Consider the following 22590-nt stretch of genomic DNA (forward strand, 5'->3'; position numbering starts at 1 on the left):
ACACGTTACAGCTAGATGATTCAAAACTCTCAAATTCCCCAGTTGGTGACTCATATTACTCCAAGGATATATAAATGAGTAAGATGGAAGGTGGTAATGTTACCCAAGAGGTCAGGCTACTGGGCAGGGCTTGGCCTATACTCAAAGGCTGCCACCAGACCATAGAGGATGTTTATGCAAATTTGAAAAAGAAGTAGAAAAGGGGCCCTTCCTCAAGTCACTGACTGCCATGTATTAAAACACTGCCTCATCAATGCAGTATATAGACTAGAATATCAACAATGTGAACGGCAGGAGCCCTCCTACAAGAGCCAGGACCTTGTATGTACGCATCCTACACAAATGTACTCAGGAGCCTTGTGGCCCACTGGGAATGTGGTGTCTGACGAAGCCCTCCTTTGCAGGTATCAGCCACGAAGATGCTGATTCTCTGGGCCATGGCCATCACATTAGCCATCGAGGCAAGAGCACTTGACCTGCTGAACCAAGGCCAATTGCTGGGAAACCTTCCTGTCCCAGCATTCCCTGTGCCCATCCTCAATAATCTTTCCATTTGTATGCCAAGGAAACAGTCCTCCAGAAGTCTGCCAATCCCAGAAAAACTTCCACTCAGAAAACAAACATCTGGGGCTGCAGGAGGCAGGTGCCAACCCGTGGCCAAGTACTTCATATCAAACAGCAAGCTCAAAGACTGTAAGTAGGAATTGTTTCACAAACACACCTTTTCCACTCCCCATGCAGACTTCTCATGTCTAACCCAGAGTGCTGGTTCTGCCTTCTGAACATGTGGTTCCAAGATACGAGGAAGCACTGGAATCATCTCAGGAACTTGTAAACAGGACAGCTGCCTGAGCCCACTCCCTTATATTCTGGACCAGCACTACCACAGTGTCCTGAGAGCCTGGCTTTCTAATTAGCTCCAGGATGACACTGCGGCTGCTTGTCCACGGTCCATACACAGGCTAGGAATGGTCTGAGCAACCCTGGAGAAGGGAACTCTAGGACTCAGCAAGCTGTCTAGTTACCTGCCTTTTATGTGACTCTTACCACATGGAGACTGTGCCAGGAGACCTCATGGCTTCTCGCTGCTGGACCCCAGTACTCATCTAGACTCCCGGGGTGCTTAAAACCTCAACCTGGTCTATCAGGAGCCAAAAAAAATGGGAAATCGGGTTCCACCAGCAAACCCCTTAACCAGACTTGCTTTCTGACTCCCTCCCTGAGTCTCATGCTCCTCCATGAGGAGATGAGGAACTCTGCCCCTCCAAAAATCCCACAGAGGCTGAGAACAGAGAAACTCAGGAAGTTAAGGCTTGGCAAAGGAGTGACTCCTATTCGGGGAACAGAAAGAGGGAAGGACTCATTGGCAAATAAAGGCTATCAGGACTAAGTCCTTATAGTTCTCTTAACAGCCATCTAAAGCCACAGCCTAGGTAGGCATGGAGGATAACAGGACAGGGCAACAGAGGGGACCTGGGCACCTACCAAGTGATCAGTGCCCAGCCCCACAGCTCCAATGTAGACTGCTTTGCCTCTTGAGAAACATGTTCCCAGATCTCCCAAGCATCTTTCCTTGTTACGAAATACTTCAAATAGGAAGTTCAGACAGTGGTAAAAAAGACAGCTGTCTATCCATCACATAGTGATTTGAGGCCCCAGGGCCCTTGCCAGACTGCATCCCCTCACTCTCTGTCCCTCACACCCAAAGGAGGCCTCTAGCCTGTTTATTTTTCCATAGCAATTTCCTTATATTTTATGGCATGTGGATATTCCTTATCAATACAAAAGATCACACTACATGTTATAAAGATTCCAGAATAGGTAACCTGCTTGTTCTGACCCTCAGACTTATGTGTGGGAGGTGATTCATCCATGTTGCAATGAGAAATTCTTGCCATTCACTTTCAACACTGTGCTGTACTAGATGAATCCTCCACAATGTATGCACCTATTCCATTTGTTTCCAGTTGTGTGCTACTCCAAGCGATGCTGCTCTGAACACTCTTGTGGGGGTCTCCTGGTGCACGTGAGCAAGAGACTCCCTGGGGCATAAACCTGGGGATGGGGTTTGTCCACATCACCCCACACAGGCAAAGCCTCTCCATTGTTGAGAGCACTGGGCAGGGGAAGCAGCAGGAAGTCTCCAAAAGCCGTGGCCCACTGGCTCAGCAGGGGCTGGTATTAGGGGACTTCTTCCAAATGCTACTCTACCGGGCCAAAAATGTTTGATCCTAGGTCAAATTAACTTCATCCCTGAGGTGAGCGAGGTTGACCACTAACCAGATTTAACAGCTTTTTCTCCAAGTTCCTCACTCAGGCCATAGAGAACAGCATGATAAGACAGGACCCTGGTGATTGACGGCTCTCCAAGCAGCTGTTGACACTCCTTCCCTTTCCCCCAGTCTTCTTGGATTCCAGCTCTCCCTGCCCTGCTGTCCCCCAGGGGGAGGGAAACACATGGTTAGCACCTCCTCCACCCTGATGAGAGCAATGTTGGAGGAGAAAGAAAGCTGATGGAGGAGCTTTCCTATCAGAGGCAGCTCGTCAAAGTGGCACAAAGGGAAAATAAGGCCTGGAGAGGGGAAGAGACAGAATCACACAATCGGTGGAGAGAGTCCAGATCTGTCAGCTCCATCACCACTTTCCCAGTCACCTCCCGCTTTACTCAGCACTTACAATTTGCCAACATCTCTTTCTTCCTCCACCCAGCAACCCATGCAGCAGGTTCTATCGTTCACCCCTGTACTGGTGCAGAGACTAGGGCTGGACAGCAAAGATTCTGACCCAGGCCACTCGGTCTCCAAACAATAGAGCCGAGACTGTACCCCAGGCTGCTGGGCTCAAAAACCAAACTAGGTCCTTTCACTCTATGCCCAAATCTCTTTAGATGTAAAGTACTCAACACCAGGCTGGCCTCAAAGTAGTTGCTAATACATGTTAGATTCTTAACAAGGAAACAAGTCTATTTCTCTGATACCACGCTGCCCTTGGGGTGGGCAGTAGCAAGAATTGAAATTTCTGGGAGGCACAACATACAGTTCCTGTGGGCCCCACAATTCAGAGGTGCTGGCTGCCCACTGGCTGAACTGACTGGGAAGCCTACAACAGGAACGTATCTCTTGACTCTTTTCAGATCTGAATGCCACTCTGCTCCCGCAGATTGAGATGATGCTGAAGTGTGAGAAGGTTAACATGGCTGGTGTGCTTGGGACACTGTTATCCACAGTGGGTGACTCCGGCCTACTGTCTGTGTTAGACATCACATCATCCCTTGATATACTTGGAAGTGGTGGCCTTGGTAGTATCTTAGGCAAGAGAGGCAGCAGCAAGTCCCTGAAGCTCCCATTGTCAGAAGTCACTGGTGCCATCAGTAACCTGCTACCTCTGGGTCAAGAGGGTCTGGGCAGCCTGCTACCCACTGGTGCACACAAGAATCCTGTAAAAGGACTCCTTGATAGCACTGGTCTCTCCAACTTCCAGCTACCCCTGAATGATGTGGCCAACAAAATTGGTGAGCTCAAAGAATCCACTGAGAGTGTGCTGAACAGTGCCCTGTCACCAGATGTAAATGAGGCACTCACGGCCCTGCTGGGAAATATTAATTTGGAAGAGCTTTTGCTGGGGTAAGTGCTTCCTTTACCTTAGCTAAGGCTTCTGGTACCAGAAAAGCTGTTGATCTGAGACACTCAAGTTCAACCTCCAACAATCCTACCGAATGAGACAACCACAGTTTCACAAGGCAGTATACTCACTCCATGTTGAAACTGTGCCCTTTTAGGGGAAAATATGATCAAGATTTCTTGAGCTTGAAGAACTGGGTGGGTAAGGGGTTCAGGAGTCAAGGGAATGGGAGGTGCTTAGTAGGTTAACTGGCTGCTTCAAAGGTATTTCTCCTGCTGTCCAGGCTGATCCCTGAACCAGGACTGACTCTTGATGCTGTCACTTTGCAGATTAATGGTTCAAAAAGTGACTGTAGAGAGCATGAAGTTGACAATGGAAGGCAATGAGATCCACGTAGACGCCAAAATTACTGCCTTCATCGGAGGAAAAGGGTGAGCCTGTTTCCACAACAGTCCACTGAGTCGCCCTAGACTGGGGTTGTGAGTTCCAGTGTCCAAGGGCCAGATAGAGACAACACAATACAGCAGCATGGGTAAGGGTGGAGCAAACTGGGAACCAGACACAGCTGCTGCTCCCCACAACCCAGGGGAGCCTGTCCTCCAATATTGTAAACAAAAATTTTCATGTGTAATCTGTGCAAGTTCATACATGGGAATGAGGACAGAAACCAAAGAGAACACATCTCATTGTGACATCTACACTGGCCTTAAAGGAAATGTACTATCCAAATAATCTGTATTCACCATGGAGAATCAGCCCACTCTGTACACTGTCCTAGTCAGTTGGGAGAGACAGAGATGATCAAAATGCCTTCAGGGAGCTACACATTTAAACATGCATGCATGCATTCATCCATCCACTTGATATGTAGTTAAGAAATACCACTCTGGGACAGAGGCTGTGCTGGGCACAAAGACAGGTCTAAAAGCAGTCCATCCTCAGTGAGTGTCAACACATGAGGGAGGAACATGCTAACAGCATAGGCTCTGGGCACACAGGAGGGCATCAGAGGGACAGGGCATCCCCACTGGGGAGAAGACAATTTTATGGACTAAGATCCACAGCACTAATACCTCTCACTAGCCCAGCACCTGCCAGGCACTTAATTGTCTATGAACTTACCAAAGCCTCTCCACAACCTCACCAGAAAAGCAGTCCTGTTTCCAGACTGGCAAAGCAGCTTAGACTAGCAAAAGTGGTTACAAACCTTGCTCAAAGTCATGGAGCTAAAATATGGAAATGACAAAGTTTAAATTCAGGCAGTCTGCCTGCAGAGCCAATGTCTGTGCCCATTAGAGTTAGCAGTATCAAGAGGAGCCATTGTCTTGACCAGAAAGACTCACGTTAAAAAGATCAGCTCTGGCCCAGTGGCAGGTTTTTCTTATGCTATTGCCCATATGACAAAAAGCCAGAGTGCTGGCACAAAAGTGAACCTGTAATGGACATCTCGTTACAAATCGGCCTCATGCCACCAACAACAGATGACTTCCTAAAGACTGGTTAGAAGAGCAATTTTGTCAAACCTACCCACACGCCAGGCTGTGTACACTGTGTATAGACGATGGCCAGACTTGGGGTACATCGACTGCAAAGTACCAAACGTTCCCTCTCCTTGACTAACCTTGACAAATACATGAGGCTAAATGCATTTAATTTACATTTAGCCAAAATGTCTATGGCTTGGCCCAAGCAACACCTTGGAGCCGGGCCTGGATTTATCTGCATTTTGCTCTCCACAGCATAATTGGACCTGTACTAAGCATACTGGGATTTCAAGTGGAAGGGGATGTGTCCATGAAAATTGGCATTTCCACAGACAACACCCAATGTGTCAATCTCTTGGTCCAGGAAAAAGCCATCAAGGCCAAAAAAGTGGATCTTCAGATAGTGCAGACGTACGTAAGACCCTTTTTCTCATTTTCTGGATCAACTGGCCTGTGTGCCAGAATGTCCCCACTGGTACTACCCTTATACATTAGCTTGTCCAATGCAGTGGTTTGAACAATCATTAAACAAGGGCCCAGAAGGGGTCTCTGCTGAGGAATTGTCCACTATGTTTGAGAACAGCCTTCTCTCACCCTGCATTCTGTCTGCTAACTGTACTTTTAGTAATTCATTCAATTTTTTGCATAAGCAATATATTCACCTGAATCAAAGTCCAAAATCCAAAAGATACAAAATAGCAGACAGTGAAAAGTCTCCTTCCCGCCCATGAGCACCAGCCAGCTAATTAACCTCCCTGGAAGCAACCAGTGGATCCTCTGTTTGCTTTCATTGATGCTATTTGCACATGTAAGTAAATTTACATGTATATATATATGCATACCAAAAGGGGAAGATGTTATACACTTCTGGATTTTATTGTTTTATATAAAAAAAAATAGCTGGGAATCTGTTTCATTACTATATATACAACATCTTCATTTTTTATGACTCCCTAGTATTACAAAGATGCACTAAAATTTATTTAATTAGTCCTATATCAAGGAATACTTGCTTCTTTCCAATTATCAACTTTTATTCCCAACTACAATAAATAAGGTCACAAACAAGTCCGTCTACCAACTTCTATGGGTATCTGAAGGATAAATTCCTCTAAGTGGTATTTTTCTGAGCCAGATGTCACATGCTTTGTTCATTTTGTCAGGCATCCTTGCATCTTCCTGAATGACTGAAACTGAAGTAAAAGGGCTCAGGTGTGTGCACAGATTAAGCAGCAGGATGTAATTGCAGCTGTTTAATCAATGGGTGGGTTTTCTCCAACATTTGGGCAAATCCAGAAACACAAGGATGACACAGTCCTCCACATGCATCTTTCCCAGGGTCACAGAGTCTTTGCCTATCCCTTTGTATCTGCCCTTGGATGACATCATTGCTCAACTGTTGACAGTGATTATGAATGAGAATGTAAGTCCTGGGAAAGGGGAGGGTCTATATCACTGAGGGAGGAGAGGAAGGAGCCCTTCCCTCAGAAATGGCCTAATGCTAGGAGGAACTCAGGAATGAGACATCAGGCCCTCAGGAGTCCCAAGACTAGGGGACCAGCAGCCCCTATGGCCCAAAAGAGCCCAACAGCAGGAGTGACAATGCCTCATGCTGGGGAGAGAAACAAATGACTTCTGCCAAAAAGGAGGTCAAGAAAATAGGACAAAGAAAAGGGAAGGAGGACAGGGAGACACAGAAGAGGTGGGTTGTGAAGTAGGATAGCCTTATGGTGCTTTGTCGGCAAAGCTAACTAGTGGTGACTTCACAGATTGAAGAACCAAACTCCTGTGCCATCATTCTCGATGATTTCAACGATTGCGAGAATTGTGAGTACAAACATTCAACTTCCCTAGGGCTTCCCACATCAATGGGGGAGATGCCTGAGACTCCTTATGGGATCCTACTGGATGAAAGACCAGAGAGGATGTGGCTGTGGGATGCAATACCATGCACCTCCAAGCACTCACGCAACCTGTCCTCAGCACCTTCTGGGCAGAAAATGTCCCACCTTACCTGATTCTCAGGACCACGTTGACTTATTCTCCAGGAAGGGAACAGAACAATGAGCCCCTTGGGAGGCTCCCTGGTAGCTCCCCAGTCCCTAATGGTTTGCCAAGGGCACATATGCATGAAGTCTGAGGGAGGAACAGTCCCAGGACCTCCCCTGAAAGGCTGAGAATCAGAAATCCTTCAATGTCCCGAAACATATGTAGAGAGACAGGGATGATAAGACATGGTGAATCAGCAGCTACCAAGACAGCCGAAGCAGGAAATCAGTGACATTTGCCAAGTCCCAGAGCAGATAATGCATCAGGCCTAGCCAGTAAATCTTTTCCTCCCTTGGAGATTTTGGCACATCAGAGAAGGGACCAAGTCCTCATGCTGGCTTCCTCCCTGCAGCCTCCTTCCAGATGAATATGGGGGCATCAGATTTCTGATTGGGACCAAGGGAGCGGGAGTGGTCCACACTGGTCCCCGGTCAGGAGGGCAGCATCAGGCAGAGAACATAGGACACAACAATTGTACAGTTTGCTGTGGTCTCTCCATCTCTCCTCTAACCTGCAGCTACTGGCTTGTTCACGTACTACATTAAAAGCTCCAGGATTTCCGAAGAAGGTCTTTCAACACTCTACTGTGTAAGTGTTCTTTGTCCTTACAATGGCTTCTGACAAAGGTTGGAGACATCCCTGAACTCATAACATATATTAGAACAACATGACAAACCAGCCTTTATCCCTTTTCGAATCCCCAGATCTTTACCACAGGGTGAATCTCCCAGGCTTTCATCACATCACCTGAGCGCCCACCCCAGGGGTCAGCCATGTGTTCCCTTCCAGTTAAGTCTAACATACAACACCCTGAGGAGCATTCCAACAATGACAACTATTTCTTGACCATATGGTAGGCCCAGCACAGGTCTAGGTCACTCAAAGGAGAATATATAAGAAAACAAAAAGTACTGGATCTCCCCACCCACCCCTCTAAACCACTGGCGAAGGCAAAACTAAGCCAGGAAAGTGCCAACGAAAGGCAGGGTTTTGGACTCAGTTAGTTCCACTTCTAGGGATTCATCCAAAACAAACAACCTAAGTACAGATTTATTTAAGCACAAAGAAATACAGGTATTAATGACAGGAACAGGAAAAAAAAAAGTAAAGAAACAAAAAGGAAATAAGACAAGTATGAGATCACTAGAAATGTTGACAACATTCATAATGGCATATGGAAATGCTTATGAAGCTATTGTTAATTTTTAAAAAGCAAACAAAAAATGAAATGAGGTATGTAAGCAAAGACATGCAGAAATATCAGTGCCACGGGGCAGGAATCTCTTTCCCTTCTTCTTCTCCATACTTCTCTCCATTTTCCACCTTTCCTGCCATGTGGAGTTTGCATTTCATAAGCAGAGGTGAAAATGCATATGAAAGGAAAAGGAACTAATTAATTGAGAAAAAGATGGGCTTTGAAGTGTGGGAAGGAAGGAAGGAGGGCACTCTGGGCTGGGAGAACGTGTAAGGAAAGGTAAGAAATGTGACTCTTGTGCTGACGTGCATACACATGTACCTTACTGGAAGCAACACTTAAATGGGGGAATTCACCTGAAAAATAAGGATTTGTGGCTACTTGGAAAACCAGAGGTCTGGGTGCCCTGAGCCACTGCACTGGGACTGCAATCAGCTGGAGCTGAGCAGTGGCTCCTCCTTTACCTGCACTCCTGTTCTCCAGTCGCCACAAACCCTATCACTCCTGGTGGTCCCCAACACAAGACTGGAGGAGGTCAACTGCCATGTGTCTTCATTCTCCTCCCATTGCAATGCTCACTCAGAGCCTCCTCACCCTTCACCTTCATGGCCAGGCCTCCAAAGGCATTGAAATTGGTGTTCATTTCATGTGATGACAGGGATTTTTCTGTTTTTCTCACTCTAGGCCAAAGCCAACTTTAACAAAAATACAGTCCCTGTGCCTGGAAGTTCTCTCCCTCCAGATCCTAAAAATGCCAACATTTCCATAACTCTGTCCCACACGCTGCTCAGGGCAATTGTCACTTACATTGTCAAGCAGAGCTCCGTCAAGGTAAGCATCATCCACATGGCCCCTGGCACTGCTCTGCTCTTTGCCTAAGCCTAGTCTGTCAACATCTTAGAGAGAAAAGGTGGGAATAAAAGTGGGTTCTGGGGCTGGCCCGGTGGCGCACTGGAGAGTGCGCCACTTGGGAGCGCGGCGGCGCTCCCGCCGAGGGTTCGGATCCCATGTGGAGACCGGTTCCCGCTCACTGGCTGAGCGCGGTGCAGGCGCAACACCGAGGGTTGCGATCCCATTGCTGGTCAGTAAAAAAGACAAAAAGGAAAAAAAAAAAAAGTGGGTTCTGAACATTCTTCTAGAGATAAACACAACAAATGCTATGGGATACACATTTTCCCTTAATGATCCTATAAGTGGGTCCCTGTTTACATCATTGGAAAGCAGAAAGCAGGGACATAAGATGACAAACTTTTTTAGTGCCATCTGTGTGCCAAGAACAAAGCCAGGTGTCTTCACATAATTAATGTCATTTCATCTTCACAACAGCATTAGGAGGTAGGTAGTCTTATTCCTGCTTTACAGATGACCAAAATGAGAGTGTGAACTTACCAACAGTCACAGAATGAACAGGGAATTCATTTGCTCCCAGTACTAAAGATGGCAGAGGGGATAACAGTAATAGTAACAACAACAGCAAAAATTGACTACTTGTGGCCGGCCCAGTGGCGCACTGGATAAGTGCGCCGCTTGGGAAGCGCGGCGGCGCTCCCGCCCGAGGGTTCGGATCCCACATGCAGACCGGTTCCCGCTCACTGGCTGAGCGAGGCGCGGGAGTGACCCGAGGGTTGCGATCCCGTTGCCGGTCCCCGGTCTGGTACGGGGACAACACTGAGGGTTGCGATCCGTTGCCAGACACGGAAAAAGACAAAAGACAAAAGCCAAAAAAAAAAAAATTTGACTACTTGCTTGGCCAGGCTGTGTTTGAAGCGACGTACATGTTTTCATCAGAGAGTCTCCCAAAACGATCAAGTGAGAGCTGTCTTGCCACAAGGGCATAGAGAGAAACAGGCTTCAAACTGGATGATGTGTAATAGAAAAGTAAAATTTCACCATCCTTCCAAAAAAGGAAATGAGATATTTGGAAGTAGATCTTGTCAGTTGTGGTCACATTGGCTGTACCAGGACCCCACGAAGTGACCAACTCATACTAGAGAATCAATAAATATTTGAATGAATTATTTGAACGATGCATGAATGTCTCATAATATAACATTCTGCAGTCTTTCTTCCTCTCTGCACTCAAAATGATGACTTTTTTACAACAGAAAAATAACCTGGATGTGAGCGTCAGCAGAATAGCCTACGCCTACCAACCAGGCAATAAAGTCCAAGCCACCTACTGGGTTAGCATAAGAAAGGATGGCAAGTGCGTTGCCACTGGGCAAACGGTGAGTGCTGAGAAATGATTCAGAACTGAGTTGTGATGAGGAACCAGAAGGAGCATGCTAGATGGAAAAAAGAGCAGAGTGTTTTTTGTTGGGGGCACCACACCAAAGCCTGCAGCACGAATGCCTGGCTGTCCCTAAGATGAGGGAGACCAGCCATGCTGTTGGGTCCCCAAGGGGAGGATGGAGTAAGCAGGTTGACTTGGCAGGGTGACGCCAGGCAGGCTCTACTCTAGTTCTGGCCTAGGACTCTGTCAGTCATCTCACGATGTGACATGTTTGCTGAGTAGCCAATTCAAGGTGTTATTTTTAACTTATGTTCATTTTATGTTAATTCAGAATCTCACCCTCTCTTATGACACCAAGATTTCAAAAAACAAACTGACCTCAGACATCAGGCTTTTCAGGTACAGTCTATTCTACATAATTCTCCTGACAATTGACATTTTAAGAGACAATAACAGGAACTTCTTACAAATCGCAAATGAAGGATAATTTAAAGGGTGTTTTGGAAATACTTGGATAATCACAGGGAAATAAGAATGAAATTTTAAACGCACATGCTGTTATTCACCTTATATTTGCTCTTTCTGCTCAGTAGTTTGCAAAATAAAGTGATTTCTTTAAGAAGATATTGAAGTGACACTTAAACCCTGCTTTAGAATTGTGTATTCTTTCGGATATGAAACTAATCTTTCCTTGTCCTTTGTTTCCTGATAGCTCTGAAAACAGTGTGACACCCCCTGAGGCTGTAAGTTGATTTGATTTTCAACATATTTATGTATATGTGGGAAATTATTTTGATGCCAGAAGCTCAGTGACACATGAGCTCCAGACCTGAGCTCTCTCTGAGGAGCTCCTAAAAAACATGGCTGCCAGCCCATTATGGAGTCCCACATTCAGTCAGTGACCTGAAGTAGGGCCTGGAATCCATGCTTTTTAGTGTCCTGGGTGTTCTGATATGCCAGCAAGCCTGAGAATCTACTGGAAGCATGAAAATATGACCCAGACTGTAATCCTGCCTCAGCTGATGGGAGCTTCTCAGAAACAGCCAGACTGCTGTGGCCTCAGCTCTCCTGTCAGTGGTTTTCAACCCATGTTCTATGGGGTGAGCATGTGGATCACCAGAGGAGAGCCTGTGAGGAAGAGGAGTGTCAAGCATGATGGTAGGGCCCAGGGATCAGAGATGGAAACTGACGGAAAGTTCGACAACCAACCCCATGTTTAAGACATTTGATCTTAAGCATGTCCATACCTTAATTCAACAAATGATTAGTGAGCTCCTACTACGTGCCCACCCCTAGGAATGCAACATGAAGTCATAATGAGCTCCCTGACTCCAGGAGTGACATTCTAGTTTATGTCAGAATACGAGACAGATTAAAAACATAAATAAATAAGCCAAATTATTAAGTCTGGTAGCCACCCATTGGATGGAGGCACACGATGGGCGGCCGGAGGTGAACAAGCTCGTGACTAAGGGTTTACAACCCGGGTCTGAGATAATAGGGAATCAGTTGTTTCAACTTTATTGCCCAGCTACATGATGTGCCAGGCTCTGTACTCAGAGGAAGCAACTTAGAAGGCAAGGTCCCTGACCTCATACAACCACCCACCTGACAGGGGACACAGACATTTATGCAAATAGTTGTTAACTGAGCATGAGGACAGATCAGAAAGAGCATCAACAGGGAGGATGACAGTGGGTTTATGCCTGAACTCAGTCTTGAAGGAGAAGCAGGAGTTTTCCACACAGAACAAACATTATGTACCGGGAAGAGGGAACTGGATGTCAAAGGGTAGGCAGCATGGATGCACAGGCCTCCTGGGGAGGGGTATGCAGGGAGAGGGAAGGTAAAGAGAGCACCAGCAATAAGACCAGATCTGGGAAGGCCTCATACCCACTACAAAGGAGACAACAGCATTCAGCAACAACCAGATCTCCCTTATCACTGAATTCGATGTTTGTCCTGAGGACACAGAGCTGTACCACTGTATCTACAGCAGTGTCTGGCACATAATAGGAACCCAATAAACCTTTGTTCAAGGAGCCACTTAAGGCAGCAGAACCTACTGAAGGGCCTTTGAAGCCTCCCCAAAGAATTAGAGATCTGAGGGATGTATTAAGATCCATATCCCCACCAGGTCTTGTCCAGTAACAGAACTTTTCACTAGGAAATCTGCACATGTACAAAGGCTTTAAGACTGCTTTTCTGGACAGTGACTAGCTGGGGGACTACTAGATGGTATTGATGAAAATGCTCCTCCCATCTCTTGCAGATGCACGAGGTGCAAGATGTGATGGCTGAAGTTCTGAAGAAGCTCTATTCTGGCCTAGCTGGTATGTGGAACTAATCATCTGAACACCTAGGAGAGTCAGTGTAACAGAAAAAGTACCAGGGTGTGAGTAACATTGCAGAATGTGCTAAAGCACTGAGTATAATATATCATCCCATCACCACCCATCATCCCATCATCACAAAGCACTTATTTTTAGATAGAGGTTTCAGCATCCTGAAATGGCAAAAAATAAAAACCAAATCAAAATGCTTCTTCTACCCCCCCTAAAGAAATCTAGTCCACTAGCTTTCTTTGGGACCAACACCATCATGATGCTTAGAGGAAACATGAATCAGGATCAGCTAGTCACGAGACATTAGGGGTTTGAGAAATTCAAGAGGTTGATATCATAACCCTTATCACCACCAAAGATGATGCCGCAACATGCCATGTGCACATATTTCTGGATAATTCTAAAGGGGATCAAAATAGTGCACATAATAGCAAAACAGCAGGGCCTAACTTTTGTGATTTCTTAAGGTAGTGAGGTCAAACATGCCAGCAGATCTGTTGGCACCAATTCTTCATGTATATGATACCCACCAGGTTTCCACTTGCTTTTAGGGTCTTTTCGGGTCCTTATAAACTCATCCTCTCCCATCAACAGACTTGGCTGAAGAGACTACGTAGGTCTTTTCTTGAATTGCTTTGCTGAATAGGCAGGGGAAAGAGACCTACATTGCCCAGAGGTCCCTCCAGATGACTGTGGCTTAAACAACCCAGCCCTGGTTATCGCTTCTTTCAACTGATATCATAAATGCTCCTTCTCTATTTCAGAAAATATAAAACAATGGAATATACCACCAGGAGTAATCTCAAGCCTTCTAAAGAATGCCAAGGTTTTAGTGCTTCAAACGGTAAGAGAGAAAAATATTTCCCTTTAGCACTAAAGCCCATTCTGTACTTGGATCTTCAGAGGAATACATGGGGCCAGCGGGACCGGGCTTCATGCTTTGTTCCCGGCTGCCCTACCAGCTCCATCCAATCTTCCCGCTCCTTCCTAGGCAGATTTTTTGCTTGTTGTCTCTTTACTCACCATACAAGTCCTAACCCATATGATCAAATAATCTGTCCCATTATCCCCATGAGGACTCTCACACTTACCTGAATACATCTCAATCATTTCTTTGGAAACTTCCCCACTACATGTGGCTGACTTATCATTACTGCCTGTCACCTTCTGCCTTGCTGGAGTGTCTCATTCTTTCCCACCCTGACTTGGATTTCTTTCTTCCCATCTATCTAACCCATAGAAAATTTGAAGGAGAACCTGTCTCCTGAAAAAGTTAAAAGAATGGAATGTTTAATCAACTTTGTCACAAGTAAAAGATTAAATGATGGTGGAACTAGGGAAGATATATGACAGAGTAAAGAAGTTTAGAATCTCCATAACTGTAGATGTTTTCCATTCTTGATAAATCTGCTTAAAGAATATGAAATCTGACTAGAAAAATATCAACTTCTTTCATTTTGGCTCAAACTTCAGAAGTTGTACATTCCTATTTTTAGTTTACCCCCAAATTTCCCTGTATCTGTGGCCAAATCAATTACTCCAGTGTAGAGTGTGGTAAAATCAGCATTTGACTTAGTGTTAGTTTTCTCTTATACTCCACAGCTATTAATAGCCTTAGACATATACCTTAAACCCCCTAAGTTTGCCTTGAGTCAAAGGATTCAATCAGATGAATGCCAAAACTATATTTTAGCTAGAAGTGACAGAAAGCCCAGCTGAAATTGGTTTAAGTAACAATAACAATAAAAATTATAGGTATTAAACATCCAGGGATGATGTTAGCTTCAGCAGTGGCTTGATTCAGGGCCCAAATGATGACACAAGAATCAGTCTCTTGCTCTACCATTTCTGGATAGGCTCTGTTTGCCTCTGCATGGAAGCCCCTACCCACCAAGAGCTTTACTTTCTATTTCTTTCCCAAATAGTTCAAACAACAATCACCCTCCAGGGTCCTCACTGGCCTGACTTATTCCACATCCCCATCCCTGAAGCAAGCTCTCTAGTCAGAAGGATGGAGGGTAGTGATTGGCTCAGACCATGCCTGCAGCCAGCTTATATATTTAAGCACATAATTAGTTGTTGTTTTTTCTTCCTACAGAGAGATCTTCAAGCAGCAAACTAAACCCAGCATACCTGAAGGCAAGCAATGTTCCAGAATGAAAGCAAAAACACTCTACGAAACTTTCTATGAAATATTGAGCAAAGGACATTCTTATGATTAAGGAACCAAATAGAGTTAGAGTTATTAAAATGTCACCTATCCTTTGGAATTTCACCAACTACCTTGAATTAACAAGTGCCAGAAAAGCAAAAATCTGGGGATTTGTGGCATTTTTGTAATCATCTCTTTAATAAATAACCTGTTTCCATGCAAAAAAAAAATGATTCACTTGTCTTCAATTTCTGCAGATAGGAATTTCTTCATGTTTATGACTAGTCAAAGTACTTCTTACTTGGGACATAAAAATCAATAACATGAATGATGAGGCAACGAAACCCACTATTAACTTATCTAGTCTGATAAGGGACAATCACAACAATGATTAAGACTTTTTGTCCCATGTTTCTGCTCCTAAACTCTAAATGCTCTGTTCTGCATGATGGCTCAACATGAAAACCATACAGGGGCTAGAATACAACTTCTCTATGTTAAATACCAGGGGGTACAGTCCAAATGCTGAAAGCTAGGTGGAAGAGAGCAGGTAAGAGCTTGGTAAACCACGAACTGGAGATAAAATAATCTACGTCCCATGTGGCTGAGTAGAAAGCCAAGCTAAGCAGTCAAGAGACCGTAAATGCAGAGAGCCCCAGAAAAGTATAAAAGAGGGATGCTAGAGAACACAACGGTGATCTCTGTATCAGGTAGCAACCCTTTGCTCTGTACCCAGTGTCTGCATAACCTGTTTGCTCTACAACCTAAACAGCTCAAATTGTGAACAAAAAGACCAGATAGAGGAAGCAGGGCCAGAGACTGGGCTTGCCCCACAGCAAGGGGCAGCACCCCATAAAATGAAAGCCAAATCACCCTGGACTTTGGTGGCACAACACCATGCTCTAACCAACTGAGATAACCAGCCAGCTCTCTCTATATTATCTTTACAACTGTTCTGGAAATCGAAAATATTTCAAAATAAAAATGCAAAAAAGGTCCTGGATAACGTACTCAAAGCCAACCTTTCCTGTGTCATATGGCTCTCACCATCACTCACAACATTCTGTCTACACTGGCCTCTCAGTGTTTTCAACTTACCAACTCACCAAGCTCTTTGTCATGCCATGAGATCTGTAGCAGATTATATTTATGAAGATGGCAGCAAAAATATCTTCCATCCCACAAGCTCTTCTAGACCCCAGCCACTTCCCATCAAGAGGAGAAATGTAATTTCTCTTTATTTGAATCTGGGTGCAAATGTGAGCTGCTTGTAATTAAGAGTAACTCCTCTTTTCTTCCTATATGATTTCAAAGATAATTATGTAAAATAAGAATTATAAATTATGTTGAAGTGTACACAATGTATAAAAATGTAATTTATAACAATAACAACATAAAAATATAAGAACAACATAAAAGGGTAGAAGTCTATAAGAGCAATATTTTTGTATCCTATTGAAACTAAGTTGGTATTAATTCAGACTGTTATTAATTACAGTCCTCAAAGCAACCACTAACAAAAAAATAGTACAAGGAATTATAAGGAAATCAAAATAGTCCAGGAGAAAACATATAACACAAAAAAGGCAGTAAAAGAGGAATCAAGGAACAAAAAAGATATAAGATATATAGAAAACAAATAGAAAATGACCGAGTTCCTTCCATATCAGTAATTGCAATATACATAAATGGATTAAGTCTCCAATCAAAAGGCAGAGACTGGCTGAATGGATTTAAAAACACACATGCTCCAACTATATGCTCTCTACAAGATACTCATTAGACTCAAAGACATAAATATGTTGAAAGTGAACTTATGAAAATATATATTTCATTCAATTGGTAACCAAGAGAACTCAGGAGCCTGTACTAATCTCAGACAAAATAAACTCTAAAACAAAAATTATTGCAAGAGACAAAGGACATTATATAATAAGGGACAATTCATCAAAATGGGGCTGGCCAGTCAGCTTGTTCGATTAGAGTGCAGGGTTATAATACCAAGGACAATGGTTCTGATCCCTGTACCAGCCAGTTGCCAAAAAAAAAAAAAAAAATCAAAGTGATATAACAATTATAAACATATATGTACCTAAAAGTAGAGCCCAAACATTTATGGAGCAAAAACTGACAGAATTGATGGAAAAACAGACAGTTCAATAATAATCTTTGCAGACTACAACAACCATCTTTCAATAAAGGAAAGAACAATTAAACAAAATATTAAACAAGGAAATAGAAGATTTAAACAACACTATAAACTAACTAGATGTAGCAAACATATACAAAACACTCCACCACCAAGCACATAATATAGATTCTTGTGCACGTGAAACATTCTCCAGGATAGTCAATATGTTAAACCACAAAACAAGTCTAATAAGCTTAAAAAGACAGAAATTATACAAGGTATCTTCACTGATCACAATGAAATGAAACTAGTAATCTATAACAGAAGGGAATTTGGAAAATTCACAAATATGTGGAAATTAAAAAACAAACTTTTAAACAATGAATAAAAGAAATCAAAAGGGAAAATTAGAAAATGATGTGAATGAAAACAAAAATACAACATATCAAAACTTATTGAATAGAGCAAAAACAGTACTCTGAGGGAAATTTATAGCTGTAAATGCCAACATTAAAAAAAGAAAAAAAGGGCCAAGCCCATGGTGCACTCAGGAGAGTGCGGCGCTGGGAGCGCAGCAGCACTCCCGCCGCAGGTTTGGATCCTATATAGGGAAGACTGGTGCGCTCACAGCGCTCACTGGCTGGGCACGGTGCGGCTGGTCTCAAAAAGGCAAAAAAAAAAAAAAATGGGCCAGCCCCGTGGCGCACTCCGGAGAGTGCAGCGCTGGGAGTGCAGCGTCACTCCCGCCGCGGGTTCGGATCCTATATAGGAATGGCCGGTGCGCTCACTGGCTGAACGCGGTGCAGGCGACACCAAGCCAAGGGTTGCGATCCCCTTACCGGTCACGAAAAAAGACAACAAAAAAAAAGAAAAAAAGGGAGTCAAAGAAGAAATCAATAAAAATTTTTAAATATCTTTTTTTTTTTTAAAGATGACCGGTAAGGGGATCTTAATCCTTGACTTGGTGCTGTCAGCACCACGCTCAGCCAATGAGGGAACTGGCCATCCCTATATGGGATCCGAACCCGTGGCCTTGGTATTATCAGAACCACACTCACCCGAGTGAACCACGGGCTGGCCCCTTTAAATATCTTGAACTTAATGAAAATGAAAATACAAATTATCAAAATTGGTGGGACATACCAAAAGCAGTGCTTACAGGGAAATTTACAGCACTGAACACATATATTAGAAAAGAAGAAAGATCTAAAGTCAATAATCTGAGTCTACCTTAAGAAACTAGAAAAAGAAGTGCAAATTAATCCAAAGTAAGCAGAAAAAAAAAAGAATGAATAAAAATTAGATCAGAAATCAATAAAATTGAAAACAGGCAATCAAGGCTGGTCAGTTAGCTGAGCTGGTTAGAGCATAGTGTTATAACACCAAGACCAAGGCTTAAAAAAGAAAGAAAAGAAAAAGAAAATAGGAAATCAATAGAGAAATTCAATGAAACCAAAAGCTGGTTATTTGAAAAGATCAATAAAATTGATAAGCCTCTAGCCAGGCTAACTAAGACAAAAGGAGAGGACAAAAATTACTAACATCAAAAATGAAGCAGGCAAAATATCCCATGGATAATAAAAGGATAATAAGTTAATATTATGAAAAACTCTATGCCCACAAATTTGATAACCTAGAAGAAATGGATAAATTCCTTGAAAGACACAATCTACCAAAACTCACACAAGAATAAACAATCTCAATAGGCTTGTATCTATTAAAGAAACTGAATCAATATTAATAACCTTCCAAAACAGAAAACTTCAGGCCCAATGACTTAACTGGTAAGTTTTACCAAATATTTAAGGAAGAAATAAATTATACCAATTCACTACAACCTCTTCCAGAAGATAAAAGCAGAAGGAATACTTCCTAATTCATTCTATGAGGCCAGTTTACCCTAATATCAAAACCAGAGAAAGACATTACAAGAAAAGAAAACTACAGACCAATGTCATGAACAGAGATACAAAAATCCTCAACAAAATATTAGCAAATCAAACCCAACATTCTCTAAAAAGAATTATAAACCACAATCAAGTGGGATTTACTCCAGGTATGCAAGGCTGGTTTAGCATTTGAAAATCAGTTAATGTATTCCATCACACCAACAAGCTAAAGAAAAACCACATGATCATATCAATAGATGCTGAAAAAGCATTTGACTAAATCTAATAGTCATTCACGATTAAAACAAAAACTCGCGGGGCCGGCCCGGTGGCGCACTGGATGGTGCGCCGCTTGGGAAGCGCGGCGGCGCTCCCGCCCGAGGGTTCGGATCCCACATACAGACCGGTTCCCGCTCGCTGGCTGAGCGAGGCGCGGGAGCAACACCGAGGGTTGCGATCCCGTTGCCGGTCCCCGGTCCGGTACGGGAGCAACACTGAGGGTTGTGATCCGTTGCCGGACATGGAAAAAAAAAAAAATACTCGCAGCAAGCTAGGAATAGAGGGGAACTTCCTCAGTGTAGGGATGCTGGTGAGAACTCACTCCATCCTTCTGGCTTTCAGAGCTCTGGCTTCAATAATTACATTTCCCCTGCACAGGTTGTTTAGCAACCAAGGCAGAAGAGGAATAGAATACTACTTTTTGTTTGTGTAAGATAAGGAGGGCGATGCCAGCAACCCCAAAAATAAGCAACAGGTGGCTGCAAGGCATGCCTGGGAATCTTCCACTTTCACAGACTTCTTCTCTTTGGTATAGCTTCAACTTTGTCTCTAAATCCCTTATAAGTTTCAACTCCTCTTCCTCCCCACCCACCACCCCCAGCCGCAACCCTACCCCCTGGGTTGCAGGGAAAGCAGCTGCATAGCACCCGGATACTCTGCCCGATCTGTCCCCTGTAAGTCACCCATCAATAATAGACAACATGGTGCCACTGGTTCAGGTCTCTTCACTCATTAAGCTCGGCCACTACTCCCTGCTGTTCCTTGGTGTGGCCCATGGATCCATGAGTTACACCTACCTAAAACCTCGGGCCTAAGAGGAGAGAAGGACAGCAGCAGAAGAGAAAAAGAGGGCCAGCCCATGGCTCACTTGGGAGAGTGTAGTGCTGATAACACCAAGGCCATGGTTTCGGATCCTATATAGGGATGGCCAGTTCCCTCATTGGCTGAGCGTGGTGCTGACAACACCAAGCCAAGGGTTAAGATCCCCTTACCAGTCATCTTTAAAAAAAATAAAAAAGAAGAAGAGAAAAAGAAGCAGGATGAACTGGAACGTGTTGCAAGAGAATTTGCAGAAGCCCAACATGACAACATATTAATGTGAGAGGCCCATGGGAGCTGCTTTTCTCCAGAGCAGTAGTGGATGAATAAAGCTTTCTGTGTTGTGTGGAAAAAATATGTAGCAATAATAATAATAATAATAATAATAAACTCCTTGTAAACCATATGGAGTGGGCTGCTTCTTTCTTCATTCTTAAGGTACCTTCTTAGTTTGGTGGGCATTATACTTTTAGCTCTCACTCAGACACTCAATAAAGAACATCTACAAAAAACCTACAGCTAACATTATACTTAACGGTGAGAAACTGGAAGCTTTCCTGCTAAGATCAGGAACAAGGCAAAGATGTCCCATCTCACCACTCCTTTTCAACATCATAGTGGAAGTCCTACCTATAAAGCAAGGCAAAAGTAAATAAAAGGTGTACAAATTAGGAAGAAAGAAACTTTTAAAAACTGTCTTTTCACAGATGTCACAACTGTCTATGTAGAACCTTTGAAAGAATCAAAAAAAACCTCAGAAATAATAAGCAGTTATAGCAATATTGCAGGATACAAGATTAATATGTAAAAGTCAATTACTATGTACCAGCAATTACAAACATATTTATATTATCACCCAAAAAATGAATTACATAGGTATAAACCTAACAAAAGGTGTCTAAGATCTATATGAGGAAAACTATTCTTTCAACATTCTGATGAAAGAAATCAACAAACTAAATAAATGGAGAAATACTTCATGTTCTTGGATAAGAAGACTCAATATTGTCAAGATATCAGTCCTTCCCAACCTGATCTATAGATTCAACACAATCCCAATAAAATCCCAGCAAGTTATTTTGTGGATATCAACAAACTGATTCTAAAGTTCATGTGCAAAGGCAAAAAACCCAGAAGAGACAACATAATATTGAAGGAGAAGAACAAAGTCAGAAGACTGACACTAGCTAACTTCAAGACTTACGATAAAGCTACAGTAATCAAGATAGTGTGGTATTGGCAAAAGAATAAACAGATCAATGGAACAGAACAGACAGCCCAGAAATAGACCCACACATATATGATCAACTGATCTTTGACAAAGGAGCAAAGGCAACACAAAGGAGAAAAAACAATCTTTTCAACAAATGATGATGGAACAACTGAACATCCACACACAAAAATGAATAAATAAAATGAATCTAGAATCAAACCTGACACCATTTACAAAAATTAACTCAAGATAGATCACAGACTTAACTGCAAAATGCAAAACTATAAAAATCTTAGAATGTAACATAGAAGAAAACCAGATTGCCTTGGATTTAGCAATGGCTTTTTAGATACAACACCAAAGGCATAATCCATGAAAGAGATCACTGATAAGCTAGACTTCGTTAAAATTAAAAACTTCTGCTTTGAAAAAGACACTGTTATGGGAAGGAGAAGACAAGCCACACAATGGGAGAAAATACAGTCATCCTTTGGTATTTGGTATCCATGGGGGATTGGTTCTAGGACCTCCCCCAGATACAAAATCCATGCATGCTCCAGTCCCTGGTATTCACATATAATCTAGGCACTTACTCCCGTATACCTTAAGTCAACTCTAGATTAGTTACAATACCTAATACAATGCAAATGCCATATAAATATTTGTTATATTACTTAGGGAATAATGACAAGGGAAAAAAGTCTGTATATGTTCAGTCTGGACACAATTTTTTTTTTTCCCCTTTTTGTCTTTTCTCGTGACCAGTAACGGGATCGCGACCCTCGGTGTCGCGCCCGTACCGCGACCGGCAACGGGATCGCAACCCTCGGTGTCGCGCCCGCACCGCGCTCAACCAGTGAGCGGACCGGTCTCTATATGGGATCCGAACCCTCGGCGGGAGCGCCACCACACTCCCAAGCGCCACACTCTACCGAGTGCACCACCGGGCTGGCCCATGGACACAATTTTTTTCCTGAATATTCTTGATCCACAGTTGGTTGAAACCACAGATGCAGAACCCATAGATACAGAGGGCTGACTGTATTTGCAAAACACATATCTGATAAAGAACTGTTATCCAAAATATACAAAGAATTCTTAAAACACAACAATAAGAAAATGAACAATCTGATTAAAAAGCAGGCAAAAGATCTAAACCTCACCAAAGAAGATATACAGA

At 43.3% G+C, this 22590-nt stretch overlaps 1 protein-coding gene across 1 annotated transcript; it reads left to right on the forward strand.

Annotated features, from left to right (window-relative positions):
* Positions 1 to 419: 419 nt before the first annotated feature.
* On the forward strand, positions 420 to 15091 carry LOC103599941 (vomeromodulin-like). Its single transcript, XM_008584137.1, has 14 exons — positions 420 to 693; positions 3134 to 3623; positions 3951 to 4052; positions 5361 to 5516; positions 6444 to 6528; positions 6875 to 6932; positions 7672 to 7742; positions 9034 to 9180; positions 10455 to 10577; positions 10914 to 10981; positions 11295 to 11325; positions 12855 to 12915; positions 13692 to 13771; positions 15026 to 15091. Exons 1-14 carry the CDS (start codon positions 420 to 422, stop codon positions 15047 to 15049), a joined length of 1770 nt encoding a protein of 589 aa, XP_008582359.1. The 3' UTR covers positions 15050 to 15091.
* Positions 15092 to 22590: the final 7499 nt, after the last annotated feature.

Source organism: Galeopterus variegatus, unplaced genomic scaffold, assembly GCF_000696425.1.
Source record: "Galeopterus variegatus unplaced genomic scaffold, G_variegatus-3.0.2 Scaffold3153, whole genome shotgun sequence".
Classification (NCBI taxonomy): Eukaryota; Metazoa; Chordata; class Mammalia; order Dermoptera; family Cynocephalidae; genus Galeopterus; species Galeopterus variegatus.